The 22,674-nt window shown below is 50.9% G+C and overlaps 1 protein-coding gene across 1 annotated transcript in view; it reads left to right on the forward strand.

Annotated features, from left to right (window-relative positions):
* The window catches only part of LRGUK (leucine rich repeats and guanylate kinase domain containing), a 61,945-nt gene that overhangs the window by 23,528 nt on the left and 15,743 nt on the right, over positions 1–22,674 (forward strand). Inside the window, exons 9-17 of the mRNA XM_044430497.1 lie at positions 519–605; positions 1,766–1,872; positions 3,813–3,932; positions 7,182–7,278; positions 8,428–8,541; positions 10,712–10,913; positions 13,005–13,121; positions 16,966–17,123; positions 22,171–22,259. Of these exons, the coding sequence (XP_044286432.1) occupies positions 519–605; positions 1,766–1,872; positions 3,813–3,932; positions 7,182–7,278; positions 8,428–8,541; positions 10,712–10,913; positions 13,005–13,121; positions 16,966–17,123; positions 22,171–22,259 (1,091 nt within the window). The remainder of the gene's footprint in view (positions 1–518; positions 606–1,765; positions 1,873–3,812; positions 3,933–7,181; positions 7,279–8,427; positions 8,542–10,711; positions 10,914–13,004; positions 13,122–16,965; positions 17,124–22,170; positions 22,260–22,674) is intronic.

Genomic DNA, 22,674 nt, shown 5'->3' on the forward strand with positions numbered 1-22,674 from the left:
GCACACACCTGGAGCCTCTGCAATCCCATCTGTAACTGAAGATGCTCAGGGAGGAGGGCTAGTCAAGACTGCTCTCTGCTCCGATCCTTGTATAGCACTGCTAGTTTCGGGGATGCTGCTGAGGCCAGCTTCCTCTGTTCATGCATAAAATGACAGTTTCAAATCTGAGGACAAGATGGGCGCTGGGTTTGGAATGGGAGAGGAAACCAAGAAAGCTGTTTGAGGAGGGCATTGCATGGTGCAAATTGCATTTTCTGAGTTTTTGCTGCCACATCGCTCTTCTCTCTCGCTTTTCTGGGTGAGTTCCTTCTCCCATGTGGAAGAATAGGAGTGATGAAGAGGATGGCCAGTCTCTGGATTCACCTGAAGTATTCTCTTATTTTCTGTGACTGTCTCTTGATCTCCTAATATCCTCTGTCCAATATGATAAAATGGCCTTTCATATACTAATTGAAGTGCTGAATTTAAATATTCCTCCCATAAAGGAAAATGAAACTGATTTGTTATCCTTCTGTCAGGAACACACAGATTATTGGCTTCTGGTCATTTTCATGCTGCTTCGACTTACAGAACTGGATCACAAGAAAATTACAGTACAAGAAAAGGTTAGAGCCCCCATTTTGTGTCACCTAGATTGGGAATTGCAAGTTTATTTGGCACAAGAAGAGAACATTTGGAGCACAGCCAGTGCTTTCCCGTTTCCCCTGGCTGAGCTGAGGTGGGGCAAAAAGGCGGAGGGGCCTTTGGTTTCATTGCATGCTCATGGCCTTCGACGCATCTGGACGGTCATTGTGGGCAGACACCAAGATCCTTGCTCTGGCCCAGAGGAGCCTTGCTTATGTCCGCTGTTGACCATGCAATGACTTCTCTTCCCTGTTCACTGCTTTCCACGTCAGCCAGTGGACAGCATCCTCTGGATCATAATGCAACAGTCAGTGCCATGACTGCTCCTTGAGCTGGGTTGAATTCTCCCACTCATCTATAAACTGCTTGGAAGAAACGTAGAGATGAGCAGGACGGGGTGGGCCATCACACGGTAAACACCTGGAGAGGATGGACCGTAGCCTGACCATAAAGCCAAGATAAGACCATGAATAGCACCTTTCTGGATCGGACCAAGATGTATCTTTTCCACTAGTGGCCAGGAAGGCCTCTGCACATTTGTGAGCCGGTCACGGTGGTGGACATCTGTGGATACTTGTCCCCAGCGCCAGGCACTCACAACTGCCCGAAACACAGTGACTTCATTCTACTGTTGTTGTTAACAACTGAACGCAGACTCGCAATCCACGAGAAATGACAAGCTGTCCATAGATTTCAGGGTTAAACTCCCAACATACGGATGAATCAGGAGGAAGTCTATCCATAAGCACATTTAGGGGGCTATCCTGGGCATGTTGGACAGAAAAGGGACCCAGAATTCCCAGCGTGCCCTAGTTGTTGTGCCTTTAGCCACTTTTATTTATTTATTTATATTGCGATTTATATCCTGCCTTTTTCCTACAAAGGGCTCAAGGCAGCTTACATCATTCTCCTCCTCCATCTTATGCCCACAACAACAACCCTGTGAGATAGGTTGGGCTGAGAGTCTGGGCCTGGCCCAAAGTCACCCAGTTGGCTCCATGGCTGAGCGGGGACTCGAACCCGGATCATCTGAGTTCCAGTCCCATGCTCAGAACCACTACACCACACTGGCTTTTGCTCAAATCAGAGGCATTTCTGTAATTAATGAACTGATAACTCACCCTTTAATTATCGGGAGCAGGTTGCAGCTGTGAACAAGTACGACCCTCCTCCCGAAGTGGTGGCTGCCCAGGATCACATGACCCACATCATGTACAGCATGATGCAGCCACAGCAGGTCTTCAGCAGGTAACCGCCTCTTCCTCTCCCTTGGGCCTGTAGGTGGCACTCGAGTCAAGCCATGCCATGGATGGGATGCTCCTCAGCCTCTCGCACCCCTTCCTTTCTGCCTCTCGAAAAAGCGGCCCACGTTTCAGACACACCATGGCTGTCAGCATGGAAATTAGGCAAATCTTGCTTGGCTGAGCAGATTATGAAATGAAGTTAGTCGTTCACCTCAGAGCTCCAAGACAGATTGCCCACCGCTCCATTTCTTCTAAACCATCTGTCAGAGCAGATGGCCCCTCACACCATAAGCGAGAGTTTCGGGAGGCCCTATCAGTACCCAGTGACGATTCAGCACCCTTCAGGGAGCGATGAGCGTTTGCAGCTGCAGCTTCTTCGGGCTGCCTTCGCCACTCCCCCGTTGGAGGACTGGCATTCCACCGCGAACAAAATGGCCATCCGGCCCCTGGCGGGTTGCGGCGTGTTCTGTGGAGGCCAGTGCTGGGCCAGAACGGGGTCGCCAGGCTCCCCACTGAATAAAGGCCTGCCCATCGGTTTGCCTTACCTGAGGGCAGACAGCGCCTCCAGCTGCAGCCTTCAGCCTTCCTTTAAACGCTCCTGCCCTTTTCAAAAGTTGAATATGACTGTGGAGGCGATTCCAGTGCTGTTTTCGCCTTGCAGGTGCAAAATCGGGTGGTGTGGGGATCGTAGTTCCCAAGCAGCCTCGCATGGCTCATATGATTTCCCAGGCCAGGGCTTCCCCCGCCCCCCATCCTGGGTGGCAGCTCTGTTTTTTAAACAGACTCATGCAGCCTGCTGTGACCTCTCCACATGTGACTTTCTTTTCTGACCAGCCTGAGGCCATTTGGGCTGCCCCCTCTCTTCACTGAGCGCATCTTTCACCTGAAGGAGCAGCTCTTCCCATACCAATCTAGCCACTTCTCAAGAGCGTCTGCCAAGGCCCTCTTCCCAGGGCCGTCCTTAGGAAGCGTGCAGAATGCAGTTGCGAGGCGTTCTCAGCAGTGCCACCTTGGCTGCCTTAGAGGGCTGTACCTGGCACCCAGGTGCGGCCTTTTTAGTGCCGGGTTAAGGTGTGTTTGTTCATTACAGCAGGTTAATGTGTGCAGTCTCCTAACTGGCTTCAAATTTTTATCTGCCCTGGAAATGTGCAGCTGCTGTCTCAAAGTTGTTAAATGGTGCTGTATTAGATTAGTAAGTTAACAATTTATTATATGTATGCATTGTATACCATCCTGAAAGTTGGATTGATGGTTTAAAATGCAGAAGTATTCTAAAGGCACAATCCTATGCATGTTTAGACAGAAAGGGGTCCCACAACTACCAGCATTCCTTTATTTGCCCTCGATAAATAAAATAATATGTAATGGTTGCCAGTGCTTTACTCTGCTCTACTCTGCATATCCTCCACCTTAGAAGGCTTCTTTGTGACTTAGCTGCCCTCTAGACATCTCTCCATCTATGGCAAACACAATTGCATGTTGCATGTTAGTGAACTACCTTCCTTGGGAAACTCAAAGGTCAGAGATTGTGTGATCACCTCATCTCGTCACTGGGGAAGATTGGCAAAAACCAGCTGGTGGCGGCCATGGAAGGTGGAGGAGGGTGGACTGACATTGTTGAGGTTATGGTATCTGCACAGTCAGTGGGCTCTGTCAGGTGATGTGATGGCGTGAGGGTATCTGGAAGTATGCCCAGGGAACAAGAAAGGGATAAAGCATGGTTGATGCCCCATTTCTAACATTACAAAACGCAGCTGTTACTCAGAACTGTCTTCATCCTGAGTGAAACACAGGAAAGGAAAGTAGACAAGAAACCAGGCAGGTTTCAGGAAGAGAAGAGTCAGTGCCCCCCCCACCACCACCACCACTGCCGGTTGGGCATGGCATCCTTGATGACCATGTATGCAAATTAATTCAGCCTTGCTTTTCCTCCTGTCCATGCAGCACCCTGCCTAGTCTTGATGCCCCCTACCCCATGTTGGTGTTGACCGGACCCCTGGCCTGCTGGAAGCGAGAACTTTGCCACAGACTCTGCAGAAAGTTCAACAACTATTTCAGATACAGGTATAAACTGGTCCATACATGTTCATTGGCCCTTAGAGAGTTGCTGGATATAAAACAAGGCCATCTTCCTCCAGAAGTTAATTTGTATGGAAGGCGATTAAGAGCACAACCCCCTGCATGTTTAGGCAGCCAGCTTGCTCCAGCCCCTTGTGCCACTTCTAGTATTCTCTTCCCATCTTCCACTGTCTTCTGCATTGGATTAAGGGAAGAGCTGTGCAGTTTTTCATACAGACATGAGTTCAGTTCTAGTTCCTGGATGGGCCTCCAAGTCTCCGCTTTCAGAACACAACGGCTCCTAAGCAAAATTTAGCCATTCCTGGTGGGCCTGGTCATACAAAACCTGACAAAGTGCTTGGAGACCTCTGGTACTATATCAAGTTTTACAAGTTTAGATCTTGCTACATAAACCTTTCCACACATTTTAGTTCTGTACTCAACTGTCTGCGCCAGTCCATCAGCTTATTTATAGGCCAAACACTTAAAAAGAAAACTTCAGTTTGAGGAAGAAAAAATCAAATAGAATACATATTCAAGAAATTTTCCAGTATGAAAAACCTGCCTGGAATTTTGAAATAATTGAAAACTGGAGGGAAGTTTCCAAATGCTGTAAGTTTTCCAAGAGCTGTGTTGTGTATTCTTCTATATTTTACTCCTTCGTAGGTTATATGCATAAGAAGAACAGAGAATGACAGAATCTTAGCAGAGCAGAAAATTACTACCATAAAACAAAGTTGTCTTTTAATTATTCAGTTGGGAATTCTGTAGCATTAACTCCTTAAAATTTTAAATGTGCTACTTATTAAAATTGCATTTTTGTGGAAGATACGGGGCCAGTTTGAATGTAAGTATGATCCTGCTGTTAGAAGGCGCTTGTAACATGCCGAAATGTTTTTTTTTAAAAGATGAAATAGGGCATTCAAAACATCTGGCCAATGCCCAGAAACAACCCTTCAAGATGTGTATATTTCTACAGTCACAGAGAAAATCTATCCTTTGAAGTTTAAGCTTTATACAGTTCATGTGTCTCATACTGTTCTTTTTGATGCAGTTTAGGAAAGTCTGCCCCAACTTTATGCCCTCCAGATCTATGAATTAACATTCTTAGAAAACCCCAGCCAGCCACGCAGGCTGCCCGGTGCCAGGAGTGGTCATCCAACTCATCTGGAGGGAACCAGGTTGGGGAGAGATGGTGAAGGATGGGGTGGCAGCCCTTCCCAGAACTCGGCGATAGCAGGGCTGGCCAGCATTTTTGCGCCCTAGAAGGGCCGACAGGAGGCAGATGTTTTGGACTCGGGCTCCCAAAAGCTTCTGCCAGCAAAGCCAGTGGTCAGTAATGCTGGACCACTGGCTGCCTGGCCCTGCACTGGAACCGTTTCTGCAGAACTGAGATGAGGAGGATGTGGCACAGGTGAAGTTGTTGTATTTCCCTCCCACAAGGTTCCTGCACTGCACATCACTGCCGGAGCGCACTCTCCCTGTCACCCGTGGCTCCTCCTCCTCACTTTATACACGTATTTTGGAAGAGCCTGCTTTGATCTGATTGGAGTCACGGGTTCAGGACAGACTGCAGCGTGTGCATTGGCAGCCCTTCTGGCACGTGTCGCCTTCAGCTGCCTTTCCAGCGCCCACTTATAAGGAACAAGCTTGCTTACGAGGGGGGATGCGCCGTGAGTGTTTGTGTGCACTGCCTGGGCGTCACAGATGAGACGACAGCCCTGCCCCCTGCTTCTGGATGCCCAGAGAAGGAGCAGAAACCTTGAGAACTGTGGGAACAAGAACGCTTTAATAGGAACCAGAGTTTACCACTGGAAGCTGCAATGGCCATGAGTTGCCACCCCCAGAACCAGAGGCGTGATGTGTCTTCCCACCCGTAGCAGGGGAACACCCTTCCGGCAACTCCAGTGCCACTGTGCTCACGCCCTGCTTGTGGGCTTCCACGGACAGCAGCGTACTAGATCAGTCAGGCCTTTGACCTGATCCAGCAGAACGCTTCTCGTGGACTTGCCCTGAATGGGTGGTCCGGCCCGTCTAGTTCAGTGCGCAGACCGGCAGTAGCTCTCTGGAATTCCCGGAAGCCCTCTTCTCCAGCCCTCCCTGGAGCCTGAACCGAGCCACGAGTGCTGCCACTCCACCGCAGCCCTTTCCCACAGGAGGATGTTAGGAAACGGGCCATGCCCGGGGAACAGGAGCGGTTGGAGTACGCGGAGGATCTGGACCTGCCAGCTGGCGTGGAGCGCAGGCAGGGACGTGCCCGTGCTGGGAGTGGATTGCCAGAGGAGGAGTGGCGTGAGCAAGAGGCCGTGGTCTGCCCCAGGGAGGGGCCGCGCTGCCTGCTTATGCTCCCAGGAGGGGCAAGCCGTGGGGAGTGGGAGCCGTCCGAGGCGAGTGGGGAAGAGCAAGGCCAGGAGCGTGCAGAGCTGCCTCCGTGCTTGGAAGGGCAGCGGTGCTCTAAGGAGCAGCTCCGTCCCCTGAAGGCCTGGGCCAGCCCATGGCCGGTTTTTACGGGTTCTCCTTGGTATTGTCAAGGTGCCCAAGCGCTGCTGGAGTGCCCCTCCCCTTCTTCCCTGAGAGCTTGTGGCCCCCCAGGCGGTTTGACTCCCTTGGTAAAGCATGAAGGCAGCTGGGGGCCTGCCTTCCCCCGACTCCTCCAAGGGCCTTTCCAGCCCTCGGATTCTTGCAAGAGTTGATGTGAAGAACTGGGCCCAAGAGCTTTTCCTGAGCACAGGCTCTGCTCTTGGGCTCCAGCCCTTCCATTAGCTAATCAGCTGGGCCACGTTCAGTCAGCAGTCGGGCCGATTAAGGACATATTTTGCGGGTGGGGGACTGTTTTGCTTCTGATGTGTTGCTGTCATAACGGATCGAAAATAAAGCATCAAAGATAGCCATTCTTATTCTTGTTGCAATAAAGTCAATAAATTTATTCTGACCTTATGTGACAAATGTCTTTTCGTTATCTGTCCTGAATGTCTGTCCTGAATGTATTGTCAGTCAGTTTTACTGAATGACCCCAAGTTCCGTTATTGTGAGAGACAGAGAAAAACGCCACACGCTGTACCCCATTCATATCTTTATGCACCCTCCTTTTGTATGCGCATTTGGGGAACAACTTGGGGTCATACAGTGAGATTGATTGGCAGTGAAATCAGGACAGGGCAATGAGATTTACACCCACGTAAGTACAGATAAAAGTGCAGCCTTCATCTTTTCTCCTTAATGGCTTCTTCTGTTTCTGCACTCCTTATGTTTCAGTCCCTGCCATACCACAAGGTCTCCTTATTTTGGCGAAGAGAACAGATTAGATTACTATTTTGTGTCCCAGGAGGAGTTTGACAAAATGGTGAATACGGTAAGGCGTGATCCAATTTCCCTTTTTTTGGCTTCATGCCTGGAACTCCCATCGCTGCTCACTTTAGGGTAGGAGTACAGAAATTCCTTGGGGCCTAGAGATATTGGAGAAAATCTATCTATGGCATTATTTATGGATGAGAAAACTTTAAAGGCAGATTGAATTATTTCGAGAACGATCTTCCTAGTTCTTCCTTAGATGACCTGAACTCATTGTAAGTTGTGCTTCCTAGTCTGTGAAAAAGTGGCGTGCAGACTTGCAGGAAAGCCACAAAAGCCGAGTTTTCAATTGTTTTGAAAAATGTGTTCAACCATCCGAATCAACGCTGCTTTACCATGGCGTGCGGCAGTGTAGTCCTGGCCACGCCGGGAGGAACCTTGGAGCAGCCAGCCAAACTGCATGCTGCCTGTGTGACCTTAGTGCATTGCCTGGGAGCCTCGCAAGGGGATCTGACTTGGTGCCTTTGCAAACAGGAGGCTAGGCTAGGGAGCCTGCCCCGCAAAGACCACCTGTACGTTGCTTTGTCCTGACGGTGGACGGGCAACTTTGCCCTTCCGCTTCGTGGGACTCCGATCTGGGCCAGGGATTGGCAGGGGCCTGGACATCTCGAGAAGCACTGAAAAAGGAAGCCCTCCCCTCCCCTCACATTTCATGGTAATATGCAAAGGAGACATCTGGATGTCACCCCCGTGGTGAAATGTGCAGCCTTTTCCCATAGCTGGAGCGCATACTTCTCACTGCAGGAGAAAGAGGCTTCCTTTCTCTTCCGTGGGATGTTCCACCCCTTTAGGCCCCAACCTGCCTCACGGGCCGTTCAGCACACCCGCGGGGGCCTGTTGCATCCTGTCGCACGGGGCCCCTCCAGCAGGAACCAACCAGACCAGCCCCCTTCACTTTTACGACGGTCCTGCGGGAAGTACCTCTCTTTAATGTTCTCCCTTTCTCTGCCTCCTGCCAGCCTGAAATCCAGCTGTAGGTGATTATGCATCCACTGGCGTGTGTGTATATAACGGTGTGTGTATAATTAAGGTATTTGCATGCTGGTTCGTAAGATCCTGTTCTAGCACAATCCAGTCCATTTGGTCCATTTGCAACGTATTTGTTTCCTTGGCCTTTCAGGTCGCTCAGGCTTCATTCCTTTCCTTTCAGGGAAAATTTATTGCAACTTATAAATATGGTGATTTCTATTATGGGCTGGGTCGAGACACCATTGAGTCCATTGCTCGGGAGGGACTTGCCACCTGTGTTCACCTGGAAATAGAGGTAAGAGCCCCCCTCGGTTGCAGAGGCGTTTCTGTTAACGTCAGTTGCAGTTGTCTCACTGGACATCTCCGTCCCCAGGCACAGCAGAGTTTGTGCAATTGGAATTTGGGTTGTGATCTGGCTGCTGGGCCGTGCAGGAAGCCATGGAGAGTGGGCCCAGAACCAAGCCTTGCCGAGAGCCCCACACTGTTTTAGCCATGGCTGGCTCCCAGCTGCGACTGCAGACCAGGGGTTCTGAGCCTCCTCCAGCCTGGAGGCTCAGGCTGATTCTGGAGAAGCTCTTAGTGGCTGTACTGCAGTGATGGATGGGGTTCGAGTTTAAAGAAAACGGCCAAAAATACCAGAAATGCTTTTTTTAAAAACCCAACATATTTTGGCTTAAAGTGCTCAAAGCCAGTAATGATACTTTGGGAAGGTCCTTTCAACCTTTCCGAATGGTGGGGGGCAAGGGAAAAAGAACTGTGCAAAAGCCAAGAAACTACTCAACAACTGGGGGAAAGGGGTCAGGGGTGGGGGGTAGCTATCAGGGACCATTCTGGAGGGCTGGATTGGCAGCCCAGGTCAGCAAATTCAGTGCCCCTAGTTTAAATGCTCTCTCTGCCTGGCCAGCACGAGGCCTCATTTGCGGAAAACCTCCTGCTCGGGGTGCTTTGCTCAGGTTGGTTCTCTCCCACAATTCGCTATGGTATCCAAGGTGTTGAGATCCCGAGAGCAGGGACCTGGTTTGGGGTGATGGCAGAGTTGCTTGTGATCTAAAGTGCTTGGCTCACGAATGCGCATCCTCCGCCATTTCCAAAATATAAGAGAGATGTGCTTGTAACACAACAATTCTGATACTGGGAATCTCTGCCTGAGACCCCTACACATGCACGCACACACCAGTAGCACCATCACCATGTCCACCTTTGTGATGCATTGCTTTGCTGTCTTTCCCAGCACTTTAAAAGCTCACTGGCACTTGTCCTTTAGTTTGAAGACCCACTAGAAAATCCTCCAAGGGTCAGCTGTTAATAGTTCAAAATGTCCCTCCACAGGGGCATGGAGACTTCATTAGTGACCACGTGTGTGCATTTACGTGCTTGTGCACTAGCAACAAGATGTGCTTCTTTCCTTCTCCAAGATTTAAAACTCAGTGTCTGGAGAGGAGCTGAAGCCCGCATGGCAACTCTTGCAGTAGCCTTCCCCCCAAATTTGGCAAAAAACAGGGACAAGAGTTTAGCAGGGCCAGGTGATGCACATGTGAAGGTTATGATTAATGACGAATGTCGATGGGAGGGGAAGCCATTTATTTGGGCCCAGGCTGCATGGGCCCAATAACTGACATTTGTTTTAAATGTGGATCTGCCAAAACTGTATCTCATGCGGATCCCCACAATTCAGAGCATCACAAGGGTCTGGGAATGCTCTGAACTCTCCACCACCCACCACTCGTAACAGCTGTGGTTTGTCTGCCAAATGCTTCTGGCCCCCAGCTGGGCTCCAGCTCTGGAACGGAGTCCAGCTAGGAGAAAAGTGATTGAGGGAAGGAGATGGCTGAGGAAAACATGGGAGGTGAGATGGGGGGAAAGTTCAGCACCTTCTTCTTGAGCCCTTTTTGAACTCCCAGTCCTCCCTTTAGAGGCAGAGCAATGTTTGGGAGTGGGTTTGCCACCATCACACATGTTGTGGCCCTCAGGGTGGCCCCCACCAATGTCTCTGTGCAAAGGGCAGCAGCACCTGGAAGGAGACAGAGCGCTTTCTCCTCACCCCCCCCCCGCACCCCCACCACCACCGCAAGGAACTGCCAAGCATCTGATGATGCACTGTGCCAGCCTTCCCCAACCCGGTGCTCTTCCGAAGTTTTAGATTACTGCTCTACACATTGGTGTGCAGCATTTCGAAGAAGGCCATGTGGTGTGCTGTTCAAATGGCTCTGCCCACATGCTTAGTTTGAGCCAAAGCAATTTTCCAGATCACTGCCCACTTCGGAGGGTGATGATACATGTGAGAATAATTCAGAGGGAATCCAGCCTTCTGATTCTGGCTAAGCACCAGCTCTTGGAGAACCCAAACTTTATGCTTCACTGTCTGTCATGTTGATCTGGGGCTATTCGGTATCTTTTAACAACTTCATTCAAGACTCCGAAGGTGAAATGCCGATGGTGACCGAGCAAAACCTTCTCTCTTAAAGGGTGTGAGAAGCCTGAAGAATTCCTACTTTGAACCACGCTACATCCTACTGATCCCCACGAACAAAGAAAAATATGAGGGTCACCTGCGAAGAAAGGGACTGTTCACTAGGCCAGAAATCGAAGAAGCAGTCTCTAGAGTGGACACGTACATCAAAGTGAACCAGGATTTCCCGGGGTTCTTTGATGCCGTCATCAGCATCGGTTAGTCAGGCCCTTTCAAAATTGATTCTCCTGTGCTAAAGCAGGGATAAGGAAACCTTCCTTTGAAGCAAACAAGAAGCACAGTTTGCCGTGACCTGTGGAACAGTCTCATAGCGAACAGTGTAACCTCTCAAATTTCCTTTCTTCCTGAGGTATTAGTGGAACTTAAGTGAGCTTCCAGGACAGGAGCCAGCATCCAAGAAACCTGGGCAGGTACTGCCATGAGCCTCAGGGGCAAGAACTACAGTAGTGCAGTTTTGGGTCAGACTCAGTGGACCACCAGGTTCAGCATTCTCACTCCTGATAGCCTTCAGTTGGGAATTTAGGCAGCAGAACCCTGGCACTAGAGTATCTGTATCATCAAAAGAGACAAGAAAGATCCACCCAGCTTTCACTTGCACTGATTGCAATGTGTAGAACCCCCACGTTGAGGGAAAGAACTGGTCGGTTGTAGTGATAGGGCATTGCAGTAGGTTTAGGAAAAAGGAATCGCATCTCCATGCAGCCATGAGGCTGGATGGCCTCGGGACGGATGCTGTCTCTCAGTTTCACTTAATGGGCAGTATTGTTGTGAGGATAAAACACAAACTACGCTCACTACCTAGAGCTCTTTGGAAGAAAGACAAGGTACAACGCAAGTAAAGAGCAGTGGAAGGCCGTAGAAAGTTAAATGCAGTAGGCAGGCCCAGAGGCTCTGCTTCTTGGGAGAACTTTGAAATGACTGTGCCTGCTCACCCCAAGCACTCCTTTGCTCACTGGAGTGGCCCTGCTTCTGCCATGGGCTATTGGGAAAGATACCATGTGGTCTTCATAAGGAAGAGCAAGTTCAGGCCACTGGTTGACGTGGCAGGGATGAGCATGGAGATCCAAGCAAGCTGGCATTTGGCAGATGAGTGCACTTGGCTCGGAACATGCCAGAGTTGCGTGGGACAAGCCTTCGGGAAGCTCAGCACTCCAAGTGATGCTGGACCATAAAGCAATTTGGTGCTTCCTGTTCAGATTCCATTTGCTGGGGAAGCGGTAGACGGAAGGAACACCAGGAAGGCGAGTGCAAACTTGACCAGAATGAAGAGGGTGACACTGAATAGAGGTTCATATTTGATACCCGCATCCTGCCAGAGCCGAAGAAATGATGCTAGGGCCCACTGGGCATTTCTTGAAGTGAAATTATAGCTGTAATGTCGCGCTTTGGCCGCAAGACCCCCAGAGCCTTTAAAAGTCATAAAATGTTCGGACCTTCAGCAGATGCAGCCTCACCCACCACGATGTTCCCTGGCAGGGAAGCCTGTCACTGCTTGATTTCTCCCACAACTTCTTCAAAGGGGTTGCCACCTTTCCTCCTCAAATTCAAAAATACGTAGCTTATATTTTACTTTGCAGATAGAAGACACACTTCCAAAATACTGCAACAGAAAAGGCTGTAAGTTGTACTTGTGTGCCTTTTAGACCTTAGAAAATAGATACGATTTGCCTGTTGCATATCTTATCTCGGTGTGTCTATTGAATTTCTGCCCTTTGCACATATTTAAAAACTCAGGTCTAACATTTGTTTTACCTTTGGAGAGAGAACATGATTATGTCAAAGAACTGCAGCACATGACAGCCTCTTCCCTGGCTTTCCTTGAGTTAATTTATAAGTATCCCCAGCTTGCTTGCCTTGCCCATGGAGAATTCAGCCAACGGCACTCAGAAACCATAAGTGCCACTGGAGGCATGTTGACCGCTTCCTCCTCCATAGCTGGCTGTCCATGGAGGAAGCAGGGACAGAGTCTGATGACCTGAGGATACCAGGGCGCTGCTAGGTGCGGCAGAATTGCCATCCAGTCTGGCATCCTGCCTGGCACGGTGGCTAACCTGATGCTCCTGGGAAGCCCGCACAGAGGGCCCGAGGGCAGCCATGCTCTCCCACCAGCTGCCCTTTTCGGGGCCTCTTGTGCTTCCTGCTCTAAGTTGTAGGTGCAGCACAGGTGGGCGAGAGGTCCACTGGGATTGTGGGCTGGCCGGCAGCTGCTGTTTCGCGCAGGGGCGTGAACTACCCTTGCCCTGTGTGACTCTCCTCCTCTCCCTCTGCCCATCCTTCATGCTGTTCAGATGATTATGAGGAAGCCTTCGCTCAGCTGAGCCGCCTCATCGCGGAGTTCCTGGGCCTAAAAGAGCCTTCAGAAACTGGGGTCGCCGTCCCTGCCCCAGACCGTCGTCTCCCTTCAGGTACAAAGCGTGGCGCTGCCCAGCACCATCCACGGGCCTTGTAGGAAGCAAGATGGGAAGTGGCCACGGTGGGCGCCTGCAGGTCTTTGCCATCGTGATTGAAGGCAGTGCTGGTCAGGCATGCCCGTGATGGTGACTGGGAACAGGGTGTTGCTTGCTTGCTTGCTTGTTTTGAATAAGTTTTATTCTTAATATATACCTAACAAAAAAACCTAAAAAGCACCAATCATCGAAAACATCAGACCTACAGGGTATTGTTATGCCACGCTGCAGACGTTAAAACGCACCATACCAGCCTTCACCAGCTTGGCACTCCTGCATCCCCAGGAGTTGCAGTCCGGTACAACCAGACCCCCCACCCCCACCTCACCTTGTGAGCCCATTTCCACAGAAGAGCTTGGCACGTAGAAACCGTGGGCAGTTTCTTCCTAAGAACTGCTGGCTGGTGGAATTTAGAGGGTCTTCGCTGGTTGGAGAGAGCCGGCTTAGAGGGTCCGGTCACTCAGCTGTCTCCAGATGTTGTGGGCTTCACCCTTCCCAAGCCTCTGACAGTATGGTCAGTGGTCTCTCTCACACACACTTCCGTTCGCACACCCTCCACACACTTTTTCCACCTCCTCAGTGTACAGCTGAATGACTGGGGAGGGATTCTCTCTTGGAATGCTCCTGGAACGGTAAAGGTTATTCCCGTGGCCCTAGTGGGAAGTCTCTCCCTGCCTCTGACTGGTGGGTTGGTGCTGGTGGGAGCCTTTCTTCAGCCTAATTGACATGTAGGCTGCGGGTTCCCAGTGGTTCACGGTGCCAGAAGAGCATGAACAGGGAGGGAGCTAAGCAAGGTCAGTGGACTGTGTGCTACCTCAGAGCTCTCGGGGCTCGTTTTGTGCTCTGTGCTTTGTTCCACTTCTTCCAGACAACCCCAACTGGAGGATTTCATCTCCTGGTAGCTGGGAGCTCCAGTGGAAAGTCTCCTTTGAAAGAGGCCTTTAATGGGCACGAGAGCCCAAAGTTTACAGAACCCAAACTGGTTTTTTTTTTTATGCATGATTGAGGAGGGCAAAGGAGTGCACAAGTTCCCTTGCCTCAGCATTGTGTGTTGTGCCATAAACCATCTGATGTAGCTTGAAGGGGCTCTTAATGTCCTCTAATGTCTTGCCGTCCTGTCAATTTACATTTCTTTGCCAACCGCAGCAACTTCATTAAGAGTGCTGAGTTTGGGCAATTCCGCTGTCCATAAAAGTAACTTTAAAATTTACTATGCTTCATTAAATTCATTTAGAGCTTCATTTGTAGGTGTTTCAAATAAATGTAATGATCCTATTTTGGAAGAGAGAGCTTCTTATGGATGAGACTTTTTTTTAAATCTTGCCTCGAGGTTGACTCTTAATATGAACATTTGCAGTAAGATTCTAATAGGGGAGATTGGTTGTTCGATATAATAGAAGGCTATTTCATTTTTTTCTCATTTTTTTCTCATAATGAACAGACATCCAAGAGGTTTTGTTAATGGGCAGAGCAGAGACACTGGGAGAGGTGGAAATGGAGACCCAGGGAGAGATTAAGGGGAACAGTGGTTGCTCGTGGTTGTCTCTAGCCCACCCTGTCTTGCTGCTGGAGAATCTAAATGAAGTTTAAAAACTATTCCCCCATCTGAAGCCCACCGAAATGTCCATGCACAGTTCATGCTAAGGAAAGAAGAACATCACAGTGATTGCACCCAGGAGAGGCCAAGCCCTGGGAGGCCATGTGGGTTGGATGGGTGGACCTTACTGGGAACTGGGCTTCTAAGGGGACCTAGGCTGCGGAACCTCAAGCCCATTCCCCACAGCAGGAAGGAGGCCAGCTGGTCATGCCAGAGGCTGTTGACAGAAACTTTATTTCTGTACGGGGTGTCCAGATATTGCATCTTTCAGCTAGCGGAAGCCTCATTAGAAAAGAACAAGCAAGTTTCGAAGCAGTGAGCTCCCGGAGAAGGGGGTAGAGGTGGGGCTGTAGAACTTGCAGAGAGACGCAGACACAAAACCTGTTCCCTCAAGAGCTCCATGTGCCACAGCTCCTTCCTTCCCCCCAGCGTTTCCTGTGCACAGGCAGGTGGAATCAAAGGGATGCCTCGGCTGACTGGCTCCAGAAGCATCCTAAAGACAGGAACACTGAGGCGGACTGGCAGCCATGCAATGTTTGTGGGTCAGTGAGTCAGGCCTCTGCTCTTAGACTGCAGTGTCCAGGGGTCATTGCTACTCGACTCACCTCTGGTTAATATACCATGTCTCTTCATAACTCAAATCAGGCAGCCAGGAGCGGAAGGTCTTGAACAAAAACAACTGGATGAAGAGGAAACATTACACTCAATCCCTCATTCTTTGCCCCCAGAAGAGTCAAAAAAGTGGAGGTCTTGTTAGCATGTTCTTCGGGGCCTGGGGAAATAATGTCTGCATCACACCCACTCCCAATTTCTAATTCTGTTTAGGAAGATTGATGCCACTTAGAGAAAATTACTGTTGTCTGAAAGCAATTTCAGGTGTTACCTTGGCAGCCCCATTTGCTGATGGGATCTGGGCCCTTATGGCCATCAGCAGATTCCTCAGAGTAGTACCCTTTTTGGTTCCATTTCCAGGCACACGGTCCCTGCAGGAATTGCGTCAGTGAGAGAATGTTGGAATCAGCCATTGGTGATATTAACGCAATGTCAGATTGAAATGCAAAATATGTACTTGCAAAATAAACAAACCAACTTGGATCTGCTTGTGAGAGCAGAAGCAGAAGCAGTAGGCAAAAGCTTAATCTCCTTTGCTATCAACTTCCTTGGATCTTCAAGACATTTATAACACCTTGGTGGCTAAAGGCTTTTCTGTGGTGGCGCCCCATCTATGGAATGCGCTCCCCAAAGAGGTCCGCCTGGTGCCGTCATTATTTGCTTTTCGGCTCCAGGCGAAGACCTTTTTATTTAAAAGTTATTTTAACTGTTAATTAGTATTATTATTGTATTTATAGATTTTAATATATAGCCAAGATGGTACCAGTTTTTAAATTATTGATTGTATTTTTATTTATGTTGTGAGCCGCCCCGAGGCTTTGTTGCGATGGGGGCAGCATAGAAATGTTTTAAGTAAATTAAATAAATAAAGGAATTTCAAAACGCAAAGAAAAAGCTTCAGAGCAGCCCGACACAAAAGCTTCAGTCAGGGTTGTGGGTGACATTTTTTAAAAAGTGGCAAGAGGGCATTTATTTCAAGTGAGCCTCTTCAGGAGGCAACTGCAGCCTGCCCAGTTGCTATTAATACATGGCATTTTATCCCACCTTTTTCCTCTTTGGAGGAACCCAAAGCAGTTTACATGGTTCCATCCTATCCTCACAACAACAGCCCTGTGAGGTAGGTCAGGCTGAGAGTGAGTGACTGGCACAAAGTCGCCCAGTGAGCTTCATGTCCGAGTGATGACTAGAACTTGTATTTCCCAGGTCCCCAGTCCAACGCTTTCACCACCATGTGGTGTAGTGGTTAACAGCATGGGACTGGGACCCAGACGACCTGGGTTCTAGTCCCCGCTCGGCCATGGAGCCAACTGGGTGACTTTGGGCCAGTCACAGACTCTCAGCCCAGCCCTGCCCACAGGGTTGCTGTTGTGGGGATAAGATGGAGGAGGAGATGTAAGCTGCCTTGAGCCCTTTGTAGGAAAAAGGCAGGATATAAATAAATATATATATATATATTATTTACTCTTCACGTAATGGCTCAAAGCTGACATTGAGAGCGCAAAGACTGAATGGGCTACAAGCTTTTTTTTAATGGAGCCAGTAAGCACATTAATCCCTCTTCCAACCTCAGTAAAATTATCTGCTCTTTCATAGCTCCGAGCAAAGACTTCTCAGCAGGTGTGAAGGTACCCAGCATCAGAGGCACTGACGGAGTAGCGCCATCACCCACTCCTGACGAGTTTTTGGACTCCTCAGCCAAGAATTACTCTGCTGTCATATCAGCCAAACTTTCAGCACAGAAAACACCCGTGGTAAGTGAAGGGAGAAGTTTTCCCCTGATCAGTCTTAACGTAATGGCTTCTCCAAAATCTGTGTGGTTTTCTTTAAAGGCCATTGAAGTGGACAGCAACCTAGAGAATAGCCCCGACCTGGCTTGGCCTGGCCTGTGTTGAAGAAGAAAGCGCTGAGGCTCTCCCTCAAGGGAAGAACTTCAGTCATCCAAAGCCAATGTTGATCGTTGAGCTGTTCAATCAATTTTTCAAACAGTGGACACAAAGTCCCCACTTTCTTTTAGTTCGTATGGATTTAGGCAGGGGCTGCGTGGCACCTCTGCGGAACGACTTACCGTTCCTGTTCATGGCTCATTTGGGAAGCCTGCTGATACTTGGAGATTCCTGTTCAAAAATTCTTAAGACAGTTCATCAGATTTTGAATTTGCATATGGCAATCAGAGGCAGATGCACATGGCATTTCAAGCTTCTCCGATTAATGCTGAAAGTTAAAGTAGCATTTAATAATTTTAATCCCAACTTTCTGTCTTAAATTGAGCTAGTTTAGGGGTGGTTTAGGAATGGTATTCTGCTGTATCTCTCTTGAAACTGTGGCCCCTGGAGCGGACTGGGCAGGCAGTGCAGTCAGGGTATTTGTGAGAACATAGGCAGCCAGGGCTTAAAGTGGATTTGTACAATGGGCACTTGCCAAACGAGGCAGAAGCTTTGCAAGGCCTTTCCTCCCACCCTGTGGCCTGTGATTGCTTAACTGGAGGTGCCAGAGAAGGCCAGTACAAGCCCACTGAGAAGCGAGCCGGGGTGGGTTGCTCTGCAGACCAGCCAGAAGAGCGGCTAGGGAGGACCAGAGTGGTGGTTCTCCTGTCTCTTCTCAGACCTCGTTGGCTCACACCCGCCAGGACTAAAGATGTGTGTGCAGTCGGGCAGGGGGTTCACCCCCGGATCCGTCTTCTTCCAAATTCCACTCCACCTTGGCAGGAGTGGGAGGGTAGAAATGGTCAGCTTCTCGATGCCGGCTCTTGGGCTGCATGAGTCAGAGTGGCCGATCGCGGGAAATGTGCAGAAATCACAGAGCACCCCATTGTGGGCCACCCACCACTGCTGGCAGTGCCTGCCCGAGTGCAGCACGGTCCTCCATGGGGGCAAAGCTCCCGGCCCCCTCCAGTGCTAATCCCCTCCTCCAGTGAAGTGGGGCGGAGACGGGTCAGTGCGCCACACTCAATCCGTCCAGCCCTGAGCAGACGGGGCCTAGGATGGTTCACTACATCAGTCATGGCCTGACTAAGCCTGGCTCTGATCCTTGGGCCGAAGACTCTGACATGGAATTGCGTACCCGCGAAAGAATCCTGCAAGACTGCCCTGCAGCCTTGACTATGCGCAACCTTGCCCGACTTCTCCGATTTCTGTTATACCCACTCCCCATGTATAGCCCCTATAACGTTTGGGTGCTTGCTTGTTATTGCTCTGTGCTGTCGGGTCCTTTCTGACCCTGTGAATGAAGCGCCCCTCTTGGAAGCATTTGTGGTGGGGGGTTTAAGAGTGTCCGAGGAGCCAGGGCTCTGCCGCTCAGAGGCCAGGCTATCACTGGGCTGGTCCCTTCGCAGGGTCGCCCAAGGCAGAATGGTGAAAGAGGCGACGGGCGCGTGAGCAGAAGCAGGTGGACCCCTCTCATGGAGGGGGGGGGGGGCAGGCACACTTCCCAGGGGCTGCTACTGGGCAGCCGTGATGGTTGAGGGTGACCCTGGCAGAGGCGCTTTCACAGACACCGCTGTGACCCTCAGGCGCTTCTGGTTGAACTGCGCAGAAGAAGGGAATGATAAACCTCCCCTTGAAAACCCTGTAATGGAACAAGCCAAAATTGAACAAGAGTTCAGCAGCTCATAGTTCCATTCAAAGGGTCACTATAAGTTGGCGGCATATAAGAACAGCAGCAAACAACTGAACCCCTTCCAAAATGGCCTGTCCTTGACAGCCCTGCTTGGGGCTGTAAATCTTGTAAATTCAGGGCTGTGACTTCCTTTATGGAATTGCTCCAAACCTTAGTCGGTCTTTCTGCACTTCTGCCGATGACGCTCCCTAGCAGGGTTGTCTTTTTCCGTGAATCTTGTCTTGTCATGATGTGTCAACAGCCCAGTAGCGTCCGTTTGCCTTCCGGGGCAAGTTCTGGCCTGACTTGATCTAGGACCGAATCGTTTGTCCTTTGGTCTGCCCAGGGTATTCACAAAGCTCTTCTCCAGTACCATGGTTTGAATGCGCTCATTTTCTCCCCAGTCAGCTTTTACACCCCTACATAGTGATCCGGAATTAAGTGGTGTGAATGTCCGTGGCCTTGGTCTCCAGGGGAAGGTCTGCGCACGGGACGATCTTTTCCGGTTCCTTCATTGCCACATTACCTTCTTCTCGGCTTTCACTGTTTGGCCTGGACTGGAGGAACCGTTCCTTTCCTCTGACTGCTTTCTGCCAAGGGGCAGTGTGTGAAGTGGGATGATGCCGTGCAAATATCCTTCTGTCTCTGTGATTAAATCTAAGCAGTGCGTCGCAGCAGGAGGAACCGCATGGGGCTTCAGCAGCGTGGCTGCTTCGGATGGGCTCCAAGGGCAGGTGCTTTCGCCTCCATTCGCTGGCCCTGAAGGGCTTACTGGGCCTCAGGTCACGACGCAGCCGGAGAAGGGAGCGCCGCTCGCTGGCTGGGCCAGAGCGGTGCCTGCTGAAGCACCAGACCTTTCCAACTTCAGAATCACAGGCTGCGGGAAAAGACTCCCCTCTGCGTCTCTGAAGAGCTGCTGCAGTGCAGGCAGCCCTGGGCCGAGGAGCCAGTTACTTGACTGGCGTGAGGGAAGAAGATTTATAGCACGGCTAAGCGACTGTTTTCCTCCAGGGGAGGGGCTGTAGCTGAGTGGCAGAGCGCACGTGCTGCATGCCGAAGGCGCCCACTTCTACCCCAGCATCTCCAGTTGAGAAGAGGCAGCCGCAGGCAGCAGTAAAGTGCGCAGCCTGAGGCCCCGGGGGCCTCTCTAGCCGGCGCTGGCCTAGGTGGGGCCTTGGCCCAGCCTGGTGGTGCAAGGCGCCTTCCTGTGTCCGGGCTGGCAGTGGGCTGGAGCAAGAGAAGGCCTGTGCCGGCAGACGCGCCACTCTAGAACGACGGTGTCACAATGCCGATGCTCCGCTTGGCAGGCCTGGCAGCTGCAGAGCCATTGCTCACCTTCTCTGCTGCTGCGAGATAGCGCTCCAGATGGACAAGAGGCGGCCAAAGCCACTCGTTAGCAGGCGGTTCTCATCCATGTGGAGAGAGGTAGGCCGCAGAGGTGAGAAGGGGCAGTGCGCAGGCGCCCGCCCGGTTCCTGTTGCTTGAGTGGCCGCCTTGCCTGCAGGAGCCTGGCAGGGGCTTTTCCCAGACCCCTCCTCATGCCAGAGAAAGCGTCACCCATGGGAACCTCTGGTTGGCATTTTTATTGGCAGTGTAACGCCTGATTCGTTGGCATATCAAGCGATGCTCACCCCAAACAGTCCTCCTGGTGCTCTCCCTGCCATCATGTTCCAGACTTCCTCAGATAAGCTATGTCCCGCCTCTGATATATGTTGCATTTTCCCCACGGAACGTATTTCACGGTGTGCCAAACTGCTGGAGGAGAGGCTTCAGTGGGCCGGGGTGGAGCGTTCAGGGGGAGCGTTGCTGCAAGAGGAAGCGCCTGTCAGGCTCCTTTGAGGACAGGCAGATTGGCTGCTTTCTGCGTCCTTCCCAAGTTGCTGGAGAGGGAATGTGGGCCTGCACCCCCCCGCTTGTCCGCAGAGAAGCTGCAGTGGGCAATGCCTTGCCGAGCCGTCCCTGCTGCCTGCTTCTTCGTCCCGGATGTCAAGGAAAAGCCAGCCGAAGCGCTTGTCCCCTCAGAAGTAAATTGCGCTATCTTCAGTGGCTTTACTCAGAAGTAAACCACATTGACTTCAATGAAGTCACTACGGGAAGGCCGGCACGGAAGAGGGGCTGCACTCCCTTGTTTTTGGGTGGGAGGGAGGGGGTGCCGGTCCTGCTGGCTTTACCCCATGGGAGGTGGGAGGGCAGCAACAGCGTTCCCTCCTTGCTCCGTGATTTTTTGTAAGCGGGCAGGACGAGCTGCCTTCCTCCCTTTCAAAAAGCCTCTGCTTTGGCCGAAATTCACATTAAAAAGAAGGACTTAAACACGTCTCCACCCCTTCGCCCTTGTGCCTCACTAAGCGATCGAAAACTGAAGCGTTCGCTTTAAAGTGCCGCGTCCCTGAACACATCACCCGTCCGGCTCTTCCTGCTTCTCCCGTAATTGTTATTGGCATGCGACACGAGATCGCGTTCCCGGCACAGTGGGAACTACGCTGCAGCCGCTGCCTTGTGCCCCAGCTGCGAGAAGCGGACCTTGCGTGAGCACTGAGGCCGTGCCTGCTCGTAAACAGGGGGGGCTCTTGGGCAGAACTCCCCCAGGTTAATTGTATGTGCCAGGCTGGTGGAAAAGGCACAAGATGGGCCAGTGAAAATGCGGCAACCTGGAGTGGCACAAATGCTGCCAGACTCGGGCAGGATTTTTTGTGACAAGTTAGCCAGGATCACTGATGGAGCACATTTTGGAGCTGGGGGGCCCAAGCTCAGAGTCTCGGTTCCGTGCATTGGGACCCCGTGGGCCAGTCCCTGCATCTCAGCCAAAACAAGCTTTCAGGTCTGAGGTCGTGGGGAAGATGGGATGGGTGTGCTTGTAGAGGGTGCTCGGGCTGCATTCCTGGAATCAGTGGGAAGTAATGGAGAACGTCTGGCCACCTTTACAGAATCTGATTCCAAGCAGTCCTGGGCGCACTTGTCCCTGAGGGGGTCAGCCTGGGCCGCACCCCTTCAGGTTAGCTTCCACCACGCCATCGAGCTTTCTCTGTGCAGGTATTTTGTTTGCGGGTAGTTCAAATATGCAGGACCCACAGCCGCAGTCTGAAGCAGAGTGATCCAGGCAGAGAGCCCCTCTCTTTCGAATCCTAGCCCTCGTCTCTGCCCTTTTACCACCTTCCCCCTGCCAGGGGACTTTATCCTAACAGGCTGACTGTGCTTCTCCCTCAGGAGGAGGCGTCTCTGCAGAGGAGGCAACGCACAGCCAAGCAAGGCCTGCTGGGGAAGGCCATCAGTTCGTACTCCCAGCTGTTCCAGAGGTACGAAAAGGCGGTAAAGGGGCTGCAGGGGTTGGGCGAGAGCAAGAGGACACTGAAGATCTGAGGCTCCAGAAAGCAAAGCCTTTGTGTTAATCTTTTGCGGGACTTGACAGCCACACTTGTAGCTTCAGGGTCACCGGTTCCTGACCACTGCCATAATGCAGTGCAGAAGTCTGAGCACATGATTTTCCAAATATGTTGCAGTCACCATGAGGGCCAGAAACTTGGATTCTTTTTTTTTTCAAAGGGCAACAGAATCTCCGGAATCTAAACTTAGAATTCTGCCAACGATTAGAGAGTGAGGAGAAATTTGGTAAGCTCACATTGTATGCAGGTTGAACCCACCAGACAGGCACCAGGAGCAGTCAAATGTTGGTATCTGCAGTTTTCCAAAGTTTGCGCATTTGAAAAATGC

The sequence above is a fragment of the Varanus komodoensis genome, unplaced genomic scaffold (genome assembly GCF_004798865.1).
Source record: "Varanus komodoensis strain SLA01 unplaced genomic scaffold, ASM479886v1 scaffold1, whole genome shotgun sequence".
NCBI lineage: Eukaryota > Metazoa > Chordata > Lepidosauria > Squamata > Varanidae > Varanus > Varanus komodoensis.